The 15,974-nt window shown below is 50.9% G+C and overlaps 6 protein-coding genes across 6 annotated transcripts; 2 read left to right on the top strand and 4 right to left on the bottom strand.

Annotated features, from left to right (window-relative positions):
• Positions 1 to 1,607: 1,607 nt before the first annotated feature.
• Positions 1,608 to 3,305, top strand: KRP23_7383 (Formin-like protein 20; the record flags this gene model as incomplete). Its single annotated transcript, XM_067892690.1, has 1 exon — positions 1,608 to 3,305. The coding sequence occupies one exon, from the start codon at positions 1,608 to 1,610 to the stop codon at positions 3,303 to 3,305; it is 1,698 nt and encodes a 565-aa protein (XP_067744546.1).
• Positions 3,306 to 6,029: 2,724 nt separating this feature from the next.
• On the bottom strand, positions 6,030 to 7,925 carry KRP23_7384 (MORN repeat-containing protein 1; the record flags this gene model as incomplete). The annotated part of the gene is made up of 1 exon (XM_067892692.1): positions 6,030 to 7,925. One exon carries the CDS (start codon positions 7,923 to 7,925, stop codon positions 6,030 to 6,032), a length of 1,896 nt encoding a protein of 631 aa, XP_067744547.1.
• An 894-nt stretch (positions 7,926 to 8,819) lies between these two features.
• KRP23_7385 (Alkaline phosphatase D) lies at positions 8,820 to 10,663 on the bottom strand (the record flags this gene model as incomplete). Its single annotated transcript, XM_067892693.1, has 7 exons — positions 8,820 to 9,299; positions 9,378 to 9,474; positions 9,537 to 9,776; positions 9,851 to 9,918; positions 9,991 to 10,174; positions 10,263 to 10,366; positions 10,430 to 10,663. The coding sequence occupies 7 exons, from the start codon at positions 10,661 to 10,663 to the stop codon at positions 8,820 to 8,822; spliced, it is 1,407 nt and encodes a 468-aa protein (XP_067744548.1).
• Positions 10,664 to 10,882: 219 nt separating this feature from the next.
• On the bottom strand, positions 10,883 to 12,076 carry KRP23_7386 (uncharacterized protein; the record flags this gene model as incomplete). The annotated part of the gene is made up of 1 exon (XM_067892694.1): positions 10,883 to 12,076. One exon carries the CDS (start codon positions 12,074 to 12,076, stop codon positions 10,883 to 10,885), a length of 1,194 nt encoding a protein of 397 aa, XP_067744549.1.
• A 551-nt stretch (positions 12,077 to 12,627) lies between these two features.
• On the top strand, positions 12,628 to 13,613 carry KRP23_7387 (Anamorsin-like protein; the record flags this gene model as incomplete). Its single annotated transcript, XM_067892695.1, has 3 exons — positions 12,628 to 13,277; positions 13,354 to 13,426; positions 13,500 to 13,613. The coding sequence occupies 3 exons, from the start codon at positions 12,628 to 12,630 to the stop codon at positions 13,611 to 13,613; spliced, it is 837 nt and encodes a 278-aa protein (XP_067744550.1).
• A 251-nt stretch (positions 13,614 to 13,864) lies between these two features.
• Positions 13,865 to 15,892, bottom strand: KRP23_7388 (putative ubiquitin thioesterase; the record flags this gene model as incomplete). The annotated part of the gene is made up of 11 exons (XM_067892696.1): positions 13,865 to 14,027; positions 14,105 to 14,145; positions 14,220 to 14,297; positions 14,368 to 14,457; positions 14,540 to 14,587; positions 14,665 to 14,788; positions 14,844 to 14,986; positions 15,055 to 15,357; positions 15,421 to 15,499; positions 15,594 to 15,620; positions 15,729 to 15,892. The coding sequence occupies 11 exons, from the start codon at positions 15,890 to 15,892 to the stop codon at positions 13,865 to 13,867; spliced, it is 1,260 nt and encodes a 419-aa protein (XP_067744551.1).
• Positions 15,893 to 15,974: the final 82 nt, after the last annotated feature.

Below are 15,974 nucleotides of genomic sequence, written 5' to 3' on the forward strand. Positions count from 1 at the left end.
TATCCATGGGAGCCCCACTCGAAGTCCCCAAGGCTAAAATGTGCCAAGAAGGCTTGGATCCTAACCTGCTGGATCAAAAGGAGGAAGTTACGTTAACACCTCTATCACAAGTGAAGTCGTCATGTGGCCCAGACATCTCTAAATCCAAGAGGTTGATTCCAATGGGAGCCTCTCAATCAGCAGTAAAAGCCAAGATGGCTCAACTCGGAGTGAACCCAGCATTGCTGGAGAGTCCGAGCCCCGCATCAGCATCAGTTAGTGCGGCACCTCCAGCCAAAACGAAAGTCAAAGATGACCCCAGTTACGCGGAATTCTTCAATCAACTATCAATGGGAGCGCCTGCCCCTGCAGTGAAGGCACAGATGCTACAGGCTGGTCTCAATAGTGAGCTTCTGGATACTCCAGATGCCGAGATGCTGACAAGCACATCACACTTCGATTCGATGCCTGCAGCACCGGAAGCTTCAACAAACCCTCGTGCGTTGCTGTTTAACATGCTTGCCAGTCGTGCTGCTCCGCAACCAGACCCCCAGGTTAAGGTAAAAGACGACCCACAGTATGCCAAGTTCTTCAAGCTGCTGTCAGTGGGAGCGCCAGCCGAATCTGTCAGAGCCAAGATGTGCATGGCAGGACTACAGCCTGAACTTTTGGATACCCCTGACGCAGTATTAAACGCTGCTTCAAGTGCATCCGACACAGCCAGTGCACAAGCAGAAACCAAAGTTAAAGATGATCCAGCATACGCCAAGTTCTTCAAGTTGCTCTCGATGGGAGCCCCAGCGGAATCGGTGAAGGCCAAAATACGTATGGCCGGTCTGAAACCCGATCTTCTTAACACGCCTGATGCCCTGATGTCTAGCGTTAATGCTCCAGCTCCAGCCGCCAAAGTCGCTGTGAAGGTAAAAGATGACCCAAACTACGCCAAGTTCTTCAAACTGCTTTCGATGGGTGCACCTGCAGAGTCGGTGAAATCGAGAATGCAAATGGCAGGGCTAAAACCCGAATTGCTTGATACACCGGACGCAGATCTCGATTCTCAAGCTCCAGTTCAACCGCAAGTTAAGGTGAAGGATGATCCCGCGTATGCTAAATTCTTCAAGTTGCTCGAGATGAAGGCACCCCCTGAGAGCGTCAAAGCGAGGATGCGGATGGCAGGTTTACAAGCCGATTTACTTGATACCCCTGACGCTATCTTGCCTAGCTTAGCTCCTGTCAACCAACCAGCCGCGCCAGCACCGAACACTACAGCAGCGAGGAGAGCGCATTTGTCGATTGCGATCAAGCCCGTTGTTAAGACAAAGACTCGCGCGTTCTATTGGCAGCAGCTAAAGGCTGAAGCGATTAGAGGAACTATTTGGGAGGAGCTTGAGAAGGAGCACAGCAACCAGAGCAACCAAGATCTCCTTACTCTCACTGAAAAAGAATTGGAGCTATTGGAGACCGAATTTCCACCCCCAGCGGCATGTGGGCCAAGCACAGGGACTCGTCGCGGAAGTATAGTAGGGTCACCAGGAGGACCTGCTTCCCCACTGGCCTCACCACGCATTGTATTTTTGATCGATCGAGCGCGGTCGAACAATATCTCGATCATCGTGAAGCAGTTCCGGATGAGCAACGCTGCTTTGCGAGTAGCGATCATGAAGATGGATTCAGAAGTGCTCACCCTCGATCGAGTCCAAGGGTTGATAAAGATTTTGCCTACTGAGGAAGAGATTGCAGCAATCTCGGGATTCCACGGCGACCCGACAACTTTGAACGGAGCAGAGCTTGTCTTGAAAGAGCTTATTACCGTCCCGCGATTGAAGCAGCGATTGTCCGCGTTGGAGACTAAGCACCAGTTCCCTGCCTTGGTGCGCGACCTCCAGACAAAAATCAACAAGATTCGTGTGGCGAGTAACGAGATTGCGCAGAGCTCAGAGCTTAAAACCCTTTTATTGGTAATCCTACAAGTTGGCAACAAGATGAACGACGGCACTGCTCGTGGAGGGGCAAAGGGATTCCGGCTAAACGACCTTACCAAGTTAGTGCAGCTCAAATCTGTCGACAAATCAGTAACCCTTCTGCACTACGTAGCACGAATGGTGCGGATGAAGAAAGGCAACGCAGTTCGGCTCGGAGATTCCTTGGCATCGCTGTACGACGTCCAAAGCATACCCATTCCCGAACTCCAGGGGGATATGAACAGGATCAATGATATCACCGAGAATATCAACGTTGAGCTGGCTGCTCAGCGTCTGAAGAACAGGATCGAAGAGAGAGAAGAGATCGACTTGTTTGTGGAATCCATGACTGTTTTTGTCGACGAATCCATCAAGGAGGTCACCACCATGAAAAAGGAGCTTGACGAGGCATTGCGACTGATAAGGGATATCATGCTGCGGTTTGACAAGAGCGCTGATGATGACGAAGCCCCTCCTCCATCGGCTGACGCACCACTCCCGCCTGCAGCTCTGACAGGAGCTGGCGAATTCTTCAGTATTATCTACGAATTCACGATGTCGCTCATGAAAGCAGACCGCGAGAACGAGCTCAAACGTATTCGCGATGAGAAGCGACTCAAACAGCAGGAGCTAAAGAGCGCTACACCCCGTAGGAACTCGGTTGCACTGCCGAAGATTAACGGAAAAGCTGCAGGACCAGAAGCGCAAGAAACGCCTCGACGAAAGAGCATGATCGCCGTCACTGGCACTGCGTCATTCCAGACCGAAGGTCTACTTTCTGAGATGCCAAACAACCCGGCTGCTAAGAACCCGGATATGGAACCGGTGGTAGGATCAGCTACATCAACAGCATCATCAAGCGAAAGTGTTTCTAAGAGCGACCTGGAAACGAGCAAGTTGAAACAGCTAATTCCTACTGGTGTCTCGAAGCCGCTTCAAGACGGACAAGGTATGGAGGAGAAGGAGGAATCAAAACCAACTGATATCACCCAGACCGGACTAAAGCTTCCTGGCAAAACGATCAAGGAGTCGTCACAATTGAGCTCTCCTTTGAAGAAGACCATTGGAACGAACCTGACAGATACCCCAAGTCCGATGAAATTAAAACGCACCAGCTCATCTTCAACTTCCACTGAGAAGACTGAGCCCACAGCCTCCTTCGATGCTGCCTCAATCAAAGAAATCAAGTCGCAGTTGGCCAAGCACACCGCAAACAACGACCCCCAGGTGTTACGAATCTTGAAGCCCGAAGTTGAAGCTGAAGGTGATGACCACGATAATAACAACAGTGAACCGAGTTCGCCAGAGAAGGCACTCTCTGAAGCTGAGCCGTCGACCCGCGTAGCTGTAGAGTCGGATGCCTAAAACCTCCAAGACAGAGAAAGTAATAAACTAAACTGAAACTGAAGACGCCTCGAGCTTTCGAGCTTTGCTTTGGGGCAGCTCTGAAGAGACACCTCGATCCCACCGACGCATTGACAGACTGAAGAAAAGACGATCGCCAAATGCATGGTCCAGGCCGAAGCATGCCGTATGCATTATTGTGCATATGCTGTTTCTTTGTGAGGACACTCCAGGCAACGGAGCGGATTTCTACGTGTCCTTTTACGAACGATTTGTGAGTGGGGGATCTTATTTTTGATGATCGAATACCGAGCAAGGTAGAACTAACCAACTGATCCAATGCAGCTTGTCAATGATATTCACGAAAGACAGTGCACTACTTGAAAGCGTTGCAATCGGTGGCACAAGCACTACAGAACGCAGACTCACGACAGACTCACTCAGTTTATTCAGAGCAATCGACAAGAAAGGACTGAGGGGGTTTCTAGAGGGAGGCGTCTTCAGTTCTTTGACTCCATTGGCATGTGCAGAACACTGCGATGCCGATCCGCTGTGTCTGTCTTTCGACTTCGAAACAGTTTCGCATGATTGCTACATCTCTCATTCTGATCGATATGCGCATCCGGAAGCATTCCTCGACTTCCCGACTGGAGTTTATTACGAGTGGCAGGGGGTTGTGGATGCCCCAGAGATCGAGCCAAGAGGAGGTTTATTTAACACCCAACTCGTGGTTCGACTACTTACGGCCAAGCTAGGAGCACAAATTTACTATCGCATCATTCCCTCGCCTGATCTTCTTGAAACGGGTCTTACAACCAGTTATCTGTTTGGATCGCGGGAAAACTTCAGCGTTGCCAAAAGCGGAGATGTCATCACACTTCCAACTTTTTCGTGCAAGCTCTTCGCAATTGCGGTAAAAGAAGGAATGAGCAACAGCACACTCGTGACATCCGACGAGTACCAGATATTCCGTAAGGCTTTTTTACATGAAAACTGTTAGCACCGAGATCCACCCTAACGCTTGCTATGCTGTGCAGCATCGAAGTATGCTTATTTAGTGCCGTACTTTAACAGTGAGTTTCATGGACGTGTCACACGAATCGAGCTCGATCTAAAGGGGAAAAAGCGTCCTCGCCCTGCTCGCTTTCTTGAATTTAGCGACTATGAGACGCCTAACGGGATTGGACCGTACGCCAACCAAGTAACTGTGATTGACATGGCGGCAGTGGATCCAGCTTTTAAAGGGTTCTACGGTGGGTTTACAGCTTTTTCTAAGGCAAAGTTCGTGAATGAAACCTATCTCGTGCCAGCTCCAGATGATTCAAACTATAAAGTGACAGCCTGGCGTGTGGTGTTAAAGATGGTATACGTTGCTTCAGCAACGCATTCCGGTTTTGGAACGCCTGCGGAGTTAGACAAAGATGTCGAATACTTGTACTTGGTGCCATTTTTCAATGGGACTGCTTACGCTTCAAAAATGTTTCGTGTCATGGCTCTTACCTTTTCTGCGAAGGTACCGGCTGTGGATATACTTGACTTAAGTACTGTGGATAAAAGTCTCAAAGGATTTGGGTCTGCGTTTACGGTTGGCTTGTATGGATATTTGGTTCCTCGAGAGAACGAAAACGGACTCTTTGGAAAGCTGGTACGCTTTAGAATAGACAACTTTTCATCTGGAAGTGTCGAGGTGCTTGATTTGGCGGCTATTAACCCACACTATGTGGGCTTCAGCAGTGCCATTACTTGTAAGTGTTCTTGCATACGTGTATTTGGGCTTGATTTAAAATATTTCCTGTACTGACAAACAAGTTGTTAGATGGCAACTACACATTTCTTGTTCCCTTTCGAAGATCACTGGACGGACTTACGATGAATTTGCGCGAGTTTCCCGTTTCCAATTCGGGTTTAGTGGTTCGAATTGATCTGACCACCTTTCGAGTAGCGGGAAGCCTTGATCTTGCTGAAGTTCATCCCGACCTTTGTGGCTTTAGCGGAGCCGTCACAGGTATGACAATGTTTTGCTCTATTCGTTGATATTATCAAAACCTAAGAACTAACATCGATATATACATGCACGTGCCTGCAGTAACACATTATGCTTACTTTGTACCTTACATGCGGGTGAGGGAACCAGCCTCACAAGAACTGAACCCGTATTCTGGCCTGGTAGCCCGTGTCAACTTGCGTGATTTCGTCTCAGTGCAGTATCTTAACTTGACAGCAGTTGATAGCGGCTTGCGCGGATTTATGAGAGGCTTTGCCTATCGCCAATACGTCTTTTTGGTTCCTCACCGAGCATTGTTCTTGGATCCGAAGGGACCAACTCAGTCCGGCAAAGTTGCACGGATTGACACGAACAATTTTACTCCCAGTGGCGTGTCTTATCTAGACTTGACAACTGCTCTGCGCAGTCAAGTTCCCAATTTTGCTGACAGTGACCTGCGAGGATTTAGCGGCGGTGTTGTGTCAGGGAAATATGGTTTCTTCATACCATATTTCAATGGCGCAACGTTTTCGGGCAAGGTTTGCAGAATCAACCTAGACAAGTTTGACGAAGTGCAAACATTGGATCTGACCCAGCTTGACAGCGAACTGCGTGGCTTTGCTGATGGAATTGTGTCCAAGGTAGAAGAGGCGCTTGAGGCGAATTTATTTGATGAGTTCCAGATTCGCGTAGGCACAACTGATCCCTACGATTACAAATACTAATAAACCAGCTCGCATTAAGGCAGATCGATTAAATTCCTAGTAGCCAAACACACGAACATTTAAGCTTTCTCTCTCTTTCTCCGCATTGCTATCACCTGGATCGTTTCCGTCAGCAACGTGAAGCACATATCTCCCACCGCCTTGCTTTAAATCACGATTCCACACCCCGTGATAGCTGTTTCCGTTGCTGTAGGTCATGATCCCGGTTCCGTGACGCCTACCTCCATGGAACGTGCCTCCAAACTCTTTTCCGGACGCGTATATTATTTTTCCGTGTCCCTCACGAATATTCATAACCCACTCGCCTTCGTAGGTGTCCCCTGTACGAGCACAGAAGAAGCTGCCAGATCCATGCTGCATCTCGTCGACAAACTGGCCGCTGTACGCGTCACCATTGGGCCAGGTAAATGCCCCCATGCCATTGCGCGTGCCGTAGACCCACTCACCATCGTAAATAGTGCCGTTCGCATAATGGTACTTTCCCGTACCATGGCGGCGCTCGTCGTCCCACATCCCTTCGTAGCTTTCTCGCTGTGGTGTGTTAGGATTCCATGTGAATCTTCCCCATCCATGCCGTCGATCAGCGATCCAGTCACCATCGTATACATCGCCATTTCGGTAGGTAAATTTGCCTTTGCCATGCTTCTTATTGTTTTGCCACTGCCCTTCGTAAGTATGCCCTGTAGCGTAAACGATTTTACCATTGCCTGCTATCAAATCATGTTCAAAGTGGCCTTCGTACACGCTTCCACCTTTCCAACGGTATGTGCCTTCCCCGTGCTTCTCAGCATTCACAAATTCTCCTTTGTACGTGTTTCCATTGGCGTATGTCATCGTACCTCGTCCTCCCACGTGGTCGTCGATGAAGGCTCCGGTGTAGCTGCTTCCTCCAACAAAGGTATACGTGCCGTTACCATGGCGTTTATTGGCAACCCAGTCGCCAACATACACGTTACCACTGTCGTAAAATCGGTAGATTCCTTTTGTCTTGCCAGATCCTTGTGCTACACCGTGCACGAAATGGCCGTCGAACACGTCGCCATTCTCAAACAGTAGTTTGCCTTTGCCGTGCTGCTTGTCTTTGGAGAACGTGCCAATGTATTTGATTCCTTCGCTGGAAACATAAATCCCATTCCCGCTCCACCTCCCACGCCACCATTCGCCAGAGTAAACGGCGCCATTCGGGTAAAAGCAAACACCAGTCCCATGACGATAATCCCTTTCCCAATGGCCTTTGTAGACTTCACCATCAGCTGTGGACACAATTCCCACTCCACTGGCCAAGCCATCGACAGTATTTCCAACGTAGCGGTCACCAGTGACCTTCTTGAACTTGCCGAATCCATTCGGGCGATTGTCTTGAAAATTACCTTCGTATCGGTCTCCATTCGCGGCATAGTACACCCCCGTTCCATGGAGCTTCCCCTCGACAAAGTGTCCGATGTAACGTTCACCACTGGATAAAGTCTGAATCCCCACACCATGTTTTCTTCCGTCCACCCAGTCACCAATGTACTCGTAACCATCAGCACTCTGATAGATTCCTTTGCCCTGCCGGCGGTTGTCCTTCCATTGCCCAGCGTAGCGCCCACCATTGACATAGATCAACTCCCCCAGACCGTCAAAACTCTTGTCCCGTGCGTGAAAGTCGCCGACATACAGGCTTCCAAACCGAAGCAGCGCTTTAGCGAAAACGTGATCGTGTTTTGTTTTACGACGCCAGGAAGAAAGCCATTCGATATCCATCACGGAGGGATCCAGGTTCTTCAAATGAGCAACATCCGGGTCTTCATTGACACTTGCCGATGTGGATGGAGCTGAATTAAATGATGTCGTTGAAACGTGTGTATTTCCAAACCCAAGGGATCGCTTTTTCTTTGGGGATTGGCCGCGCGAGTCTTCCTGCCCAGCTAATGTTGCCCAGTACTGCATTCGATGCTGGTACGCTTCTTCTTTCTGCCGGTGTAATTCTTCCTTGGCCTCTTTTGCCTGCTGCAAAATCAGTTGCTGGGTCTCTCCAGGACCAAGAATTTCGCCTGTCACGGGGTCATGACTGCAAATACTCTTGCACAGCGGGCAGGCTGGGAATGTCGAGGTACATACCTTTACCATGCAAACCGGGCAGTACCAAATATGAAGCGTTCTGTAGTGCTCATGAATCTCGTGGATAGTTTTCGCGACAAATCCACACTCCGGCCACTTGCAAACGAGAAATGCTTGGTACGATTCCGGTGGGAGCCATTGCGAATCATGCGTGAAGATGTGGAAATAAAAGTACTCGTTTGTGTGTGGATCGAGTAGCTCCTGCCAATTTTTGATCGTCCTCACCACCGTGGATCTCTCCAGAAGAAGCTTCAGGGCGATGGGGCTGTACAGTACTTGGCGCAACTTTCTTTTTTCTTCAGCGGCACGTCGGCGACCAAGAAACCCACGAATAATCCGGCTGATTGCAATGGCTGCGTTACGGCGTTGCCGCTTGCAAGCAGCAATACAACGGCCTTTCCAGCCACGATATCGACACTGCAAAGATGTCGCCACAAAGCTCTTCATGTTACGCTCGATCTCCTCCCTGAGTGCATTGTCGCGGCTTAAGCAAATTTGACGAGCGGCAATGGCCTCCACCCTCTTCTCGTACACTCGACGGTACAGCTGTTGCTTTCGATACTGCTCGATTGGATCGGGCATTATGCAAAATATGCTTTAGCGTCTCAAAAGGAAACCTACCTACAAGCAAAACTGAAGAATTTTACAAAACCAACGCAGGTCTATTTCAAGTTGTAATAACGAACCGAGACGGCAGCACACTGTGTTGCTTCAGCTCTACAGTTATTCCGTCTTCTTGGCGTCGATGTGCTTCGATGGCTTCTTTGTTGCAGCTGCTGGAAAGAAAATCATGTAGCCCTTCTTGATGAAAAACCACACACTCCAGAGCAGAACGAACGCATTCACCGGGATACAAAGCAGGAATGCTCCCACCATACCAACGAATACGCCCTCCCAAATAAGTCGCTGCCAGCGCGGAATTTCGCGCGGAGCCTTGCACTCGGTGGCGTCTTGTTTCGGAGAGTCCAAGCGGAACGATACCGACTCGAACGTATATTGAAGCTTCACTTGGTCGTCTGCGCCACGGGTTTTCACAACCGCAACAGGGTGCGATTCGTGATCCCAGTCGAAATCAATTGAGCCCCAGTTGAGGTGACCATAGAAGGAATTCTGCCGTGGACGGAACTCCCACGGCAGAACAAGGTTAGCGTAAGTAAACACCAGCGCCATGACGTACTTCATCGACGGTACGTGAAATTCCATCTGAAGATAACACGCAAAACCGGAATTCGAAACATTAAACGACAGACCGCCCAACCCCAAGAAACCAGCATTACGTACCCAGCTGTGCGTCATGCCCGAGCTGGTGATCTCAGTGATCGTATTCACTCCATTCGAACACACCACCTGGTTGATTTCCGAGAAGTGTACATCACCACTAGAATGCAACGATCGAATTAGGGCCCGCGGAAGGTGCGCAAAAATTTGAAAATGGCGAACCTGAGTAGGATGATGCCCTTGGCGTTTGACGCCAATATCAACTTCAGCAGCCGCTCGCGCTCACTAGGGAAACGACCCCAGCACTCGGCAACAGGGTAGCGGTCGCCCGGGAGAATTTGAACGCCCGATACAAGCACGTTAAACGCGGCAGTTGACGTCACGAGTTCGTTCTCCAGCCACTTCCACTGGGTTTCTCCGAGTAGGGTGCCGTTCTTCGTACCGTAGTTATCGCGATGGTATCTATACATTCACCGTTAATACTTCTGTCAACATGGAGTTCAACCCTATCCATTGCAAACAAGATGTGGTGTTACCGGTTGTCGACGAGGATGAACTTGACGGTCTTTTCCCCGGATCCGATAGTGTACGACGTGTAAATGCCCTGTTAAGTCGACCACAACTCCAATATTAGGGTTCTGGTCAGCATTGGCATAATGTTTCTATCAGTCAGTACCTCTTGCTTTCGGCGAGGAGAGTCCTCCGGTTCGCCCATAAAGTCGAGGAAAACCTGCTGACTCTGCTCGCGGTATGTGAAGTGCTTGCCACCGTCGTTGATACCATAGTCATGGTCGTCCCAAATCCCGATAACAGGTGTGCGGCTGACGAAAGCTGTGTAGTCGTCGTTAGCCAGCAGCTTGCTGCTCAAACATCAGACGCCAATAACCGATCAGTGCTCTCGCCAAAAGCACCACCAGAACCAGATCACCTCAGCAACAAAAAGCACACCCGTATCGTCGATTCAGCTCCTCAGGTGGAGCCTCCACGAACATCTTGCGAGGCGGTATCGGGAACGGACGCGGCTCTCCTAGCTCCTTCACGTCGGCGTAGATCTGCATCCATGGCTCGAATGAGATCCCAGTCCATTTCTCTCCCCCTAACGACTTTCTACTCACATTGTCGCCCATCCAGATCCAAAGCTCCGGCTTGTGCGCCGATATGTTGGGCCACATGGGCTGAGGGAAGCTCTGGTCGTTGCAGGAGCCGAAGGCCACACGCGTCAGGGGCTCCTTGAGGTCTTCAACGCGAGGAGCTCCAGGCACCACCAGTGCACCCATGGACTGCGTGACGAGCAGCAAGGATACGGCAGCTGCCGCTGCAACGGACGACACGACGGACTTCCCCACCATGACTCGGAAGGTGTGACGAAGAATGAGGAGGCCGCAAAGAAGCCGCCCGACGCGACGCTGAGACGCTGACCTGAAGCAAACGTACGCACGAATTACCCCGTATTTACCGATATGAATACACTTATGATACAAACAAACATACTGTCTTTACCTGTTAGTTTCGATATGGCTACTCTTGTGACACGTTCGCGTTGTCGTGTTGAAGTGACGCTGGCAGCTTTACGAGAGCACCTGCAACACCTTCTCCATCAGAACCTTCGCTTCGTTGACTTCAACGCCCAGCCTTTCGTTCTCCGCTGTCGTCAAGCGACACTCGAGACGGAACTCTTTTTGACGCTCGTCCAGATACGAAATGGAGAAGCGAAGACCGTTGGCCTCCACGTCCACTTTCGACTTCGCATCAAACGACTTGATGTGCAGCTCTGGGGCCGCTGTCTGGCGCAGAGACACCTTCGTATGGAAGAAGTCACCGCTTTCTGGGACCGAGATGGAGAGGTGGCGCTGGATGTCAGCCGACGCGTTCTTAGAGATCTTCTCACGGGTAACTGCGCGCACGCGGAAGGAGATCTCATTGTTCAGGATGACGTCGTAGGTGCCGCGTACGTGGCGTCGGTTGTATGCGTTGTGCAACTCCCATTGGCCATCGACAAGAAGGTACTTGAGGTCATACGACTTGCCTCCATAGCCAGCAAGATGCACTGACAACGATTTCCTTGGCTCGATGCCCTCCTCCATCCATTCCTCGAGATCATCCATCAACACCGCTATCGACGACGACGTGCGTCCACAGAAATTGGACCAGCGCGTCATAAAGTCTTCAAAGTTGCGAAGCTTCTGTAGCTCGGACCAGGCAATAGTTGAGTTCTCACAGCGAATCGATCTGAGCTTGAAGCACAGCTTCCCAAACGCAAGTTTAATCTTGAGCGGCGATTTCGACGGCTTTTCCAGGAGGTAGCTCATGGCATCCGCTAGATCTTCTTCGCGGAACTCCTTGATCCATGACTCGTTTTGGCTAGCAGTCTCCACCGCCCGTCCTGACTGCTGGAGGCGGTATCGATAGTCCTCCACTTGTGGATCACCCGACACATTTTGCTCTTCTTCAAAAGACCACCAACGGCCAGGGCCGTCACGAGCAACGACCTCGAAAACGCGCAGCTCGCCAGGCTTTTCGATCGCGAAGCTCGCAAACAGCTCCGCGAGCTCGTCCTCCGCGCTCTTCACTCCGGTGTGTGGCCCTTTCAGAGTCACCTTTCGGTCCGTCCCATCCACAGAGCAGCGCACACCGTGATTCTCACGGATCGCCTTGCAGTAGCTCCCCCCTTTGCCGATGACAGCTCCCACTGGGACATGGTTTGGGATCGCCAAGTCTTTCGTTTGGTTTGGAACGGAGTATCTGGTGGCGTGGAAGCTCATACTCGTCGTAGAAGGCTGTGGGTCCAAGGAAATACTTGTGAGGCACAGACGAGATTGCCAACTGAGCTGCAGATAGCCTCGCGTGGGGCAATAGTCAAACGTTGCCTTCAACCGTTGGATCGCGCAGTTGCCGGGGATGGATGGACTTTTTAACTGTAGGCACAATGCATCACTCAAACTGGTGGATCACTAGACGCTGGTGAAATGCAGCGCTCAATTTGGCGGGGTCGTGTCCAATCTTCTCGGCGCTCAATTTGGCGGGTCGTGGGGCTTCTGCTGCTGTCTTAACGCAGCGATCTTCAAGCGTCGGCACCTCTTTATTTGTGGTCGTTCGAGAATGTTGGTAGATTGCGCCGAGTGTCTTATTTGTGGTATAAACCACAAATAAAGAGCCGATGATAGCGCGATCAGCTCGCAATCAAGAGAGATCACCCCTCCTTACAAACCGCAGGTCCAGCGCTTATTCGTGGCATTCGCGAGCCACAACGAACTGTCGAGCAAATCGATCACAAAGCAATTCTTCTGGTGCAGCAGCAGACATTTCACATCCAATGGCTCTCCAGGGGAACGTAGCGATCTTGACGCGCCAGCAGGATGCCGCAGTCGCCGTAGAGCAGTTCAAGCAGGCAAACCCTCAGGTAGCGGACGTTACGCTCCTTTCGGTGGCCGAGGGCTCCGACGTGGGTCAGACTGTGGCCAACAGCGCCGCCTGCAAGGATGGCGCATTCGACGCTGTCGTGTCCTTCAACGAGCAGACGGAGCAGCTGGGCGCCGAGCTGGCCGCGGTGCTACCACTGCTGAAGGCCGGCGGCGCGCTGCAGCTGCACGTTGCCAACGTGCAGGAGGATAAGAAGAATGCCGTACTGATGGCGCTGATGATCGGTGGCCTCGTGGACACGTCGGACAAGGCGGGGGCCAGCGCCTTCTACCCGCAGTTCTCGGGCGCGGTCTGCTTCTCCTGTAAGAAGCAGGCGTTCGAGAGCGCGGCCATCCCTCTGGCCAAGAAGTCCTCGACTGCGCAGCCCATTAAGAAGTGGACGGTACTCGCAGACGACTTTGGTGGCGAGGACGAGCAGGATGACGACATCATCGACGAGGACACTCTACTGGACGACACAGACGAGGTCCTGCAGGCTGCCAAGGCGGATTGCGACGAAAAGGTCGGCGGAAAGAAGCGCGCATGCAAGAACTGCACTTGCGGGTGAGTCCGTTGCTGTAGAGATGGTGTTGGGGGTTCGGTGCAGTGACGTTTTACAATGTTGTGCGTGGTTCATCAGCCTGAAAGACGAGGAGGACAAGCCTGTCATGTCGGAGAAAGACCTGAACCAACTTGTGTCTGGATGTGGAAACGTAAGCTCCTCATTCCGTCACAATGCTGGCTTGGCCACGAGACACCTAATTTTCATGTGTGTGTGTTTCGTAGTGCTTCAAGGGAGATGCCTTCCGATGCGGTAGCTGCCCTTTCCTGGGAAAACCTGCCTTTAAACCTGGTATGGAGAAGGTTCTGCTGAACCTCGATGACGCCGACGATATCTAAATGGCCTAACGGAGAGCAGTTTGAATCATCCTGACTGACGAGAAGGCTTGACAACCCCGCGAGAGCAGTCGATCTACCCGGATCGTGCTGGTACACTATCGTAAACGACTTGCCAAATACATCCCGCCATAGGGCATTGCATTTCAAACGTTTTTTTTTCTTCACTTTGGTTTAACAGCCACATAGGTTGATGATCACGGACACGAATTCACAGTAAATTTCTACTGTATATCGCTAGCTCCGCCGTCTGTTTACCGCATGTCAACCAGTTGTGCAGTGATCTGGGTCAGCCACTTGCACTCAAAAGCGTTAGAGTAGACTTCGATCTGGCTCGGATGCGTGTGGAACCCTGTCAAATTGCAGTTCTGAATAAGCTGAAGCCCGGCCGGCTCTGTCAAGCGAAATACTCCGACACTGAGCAACACGAAGATCAAAATACCGTTAGAATTAACATTTTGAACCCAAAGAAGACGTGCACGTCGCCAGCTCACTTTTTGTGTGGATCGCTTGGCGCAACGACAATAGCGACAGCCTGGCCATAAGAAGGGTAGTCCATGTTAGAGTAGAGAGGGTACATCAAGCAACACTGGCTAACACTGCACTTGCCTCAGGCAAGATTGATTGAAACCCACACTGGGTGTGGACATCCACCGAAGACAGGAAACAGTCTTGTTTAGGGTGCGTCTATACAAACCAGATAGGTAGGATGAGCAGTTGCAGATCCCTACCACAGATATCACATAACAATACTTACGTGGATCCAACCAAGAGTTAACAGTTCGTTGCTGAAGCAGAAGTCATATAGCTCTTCCTCGTTCGTCATAGTGCACATGTCCGAAGAGCCCTTCGCAGAATACACAAAACACATAGAACATATTAGTTCGCTCGCCTGCAACCAACACTGTAATTCGTGGTCTTGTACGCACTTCTTGCTTTGGGATAATAAGTGTGGTAATAACCAACTTGCGGTCATGCTGAATAAGATAAACGACGTCAGCAAACATATCAAAGCTACTTCAGGTGGCTAGCTGCGATACCATGGATGACTTACCAGAATCCCTGCTAAAATGCCGCATGTTTCGATCCCATACGGAGGCTTGTTGGTGTTTGGAGAAGCAAGTAGTGTGAACTGTGCAATAATGCCTGCTGGAATCTCAAGCGTTCGAATTTTTCCACTGTGCAGTACTCTTAGCAGCTGTACAACAAATTTGACAAGTGACAACGACGTACCTAGTCAAGTTGGCGATAGCTTCTTGCGATCGTTGGCGGCTGAGAGGTGGGGCTGAATAGTGTTTGTGAGCCCGCAGACTATCATCAGCCGTCATCCACGAAGCTTTTCCCACCGTAGGGTATGATACGGTTTTGCTTCGTTCCTGTCAAGCAAGCACACAGCATTCGTAAATACAGTGCATTTATCATTGACAAATGATGCACGCCTCACCTTCTGATGCGTCTCAAGCGAGTGGTTGATCCGAGGCCTCACTGAAGTAGATGGATTGCTTGCGGACGAGTCTTCCTTTTCCGTAGGCACCTGCACTTTCGTCTGTTCTGGATTTTTCTTTGCTAGTCGCATCGCTAGCAACTTCGCCTCCAACGCTGTCACGTTCGTCTGATCATTTGCGCGGGCTGCACCGTTCTGCTCTTTCTCCTCCGTCAGCGATTGCTCGTACTCCAAGTACTCGAGCTCTTCCGCTTCCATGCCATCCAGAATTGCATCGAAAAGCTTTGATCCGTCTGCTGCTTGCTACGTACACAGCCGTAAGATATCCCGCCAATCCCAAAAAGCTGTTTTTACACAGCAACATACCGTGCGCACCCACTCGCGCTCTTTGCGATACCGAGGCAACTCATAGTCGTGGTGTGCAGTGACCACCTTGGAGCAGAGTCTGCCAGCAAAAATAATATAAAAAATAGAACATGTGCTTGGTGAGTCCTCTCTGCCGAATTCCTTCCCCTCCGATTCTCCCGCTTGCAACTAACTTGATAAACTTGGCCAGGAACACGTAGCTGCAGCGCGAAATACACAACCAGGCCACAGCCCACCACTTTGTAATTAGCACTTGATCCCTCGTAGCAGCCCGCCCAAAAAATAGAACGCGTGGACACGACACCTACGCGTTATCCCAGGCGCCCTCGGCGAAGTACGTCTCGGACTGGCGGTAGAGCTGGCGGGCCAACTGGTAGTAGCTCTGCAGGCGTAGATGCTGTTTCACGGGGTCCACGCGGCAGAACGGCGCCAGGTGCGCGCGTCGCGCCACCAGCCGCTGGCCAACGTCCATCACGGCGCTCTCTTTTTCGAATGCTCAACTGCCACGTGAAGCGGCCTTCAAGTCGTACTTTATCGGATTACATAATTAACGC

This window comes from Phytophthora ramorum, assembly GCF_020800215.1.
Source record: "Phytophthora ramorum isolate Pr-102 chromosome Unknown Phyram_PR-102_s0006, whole genome shotgun sequence".
Classification (NCBI taxonomy): Eukaryota; Oomycota; class Peronosporomycetes; order Peronosporales; family Peronosporaceae; genus Phytophthora; species Phytophthora ramorum.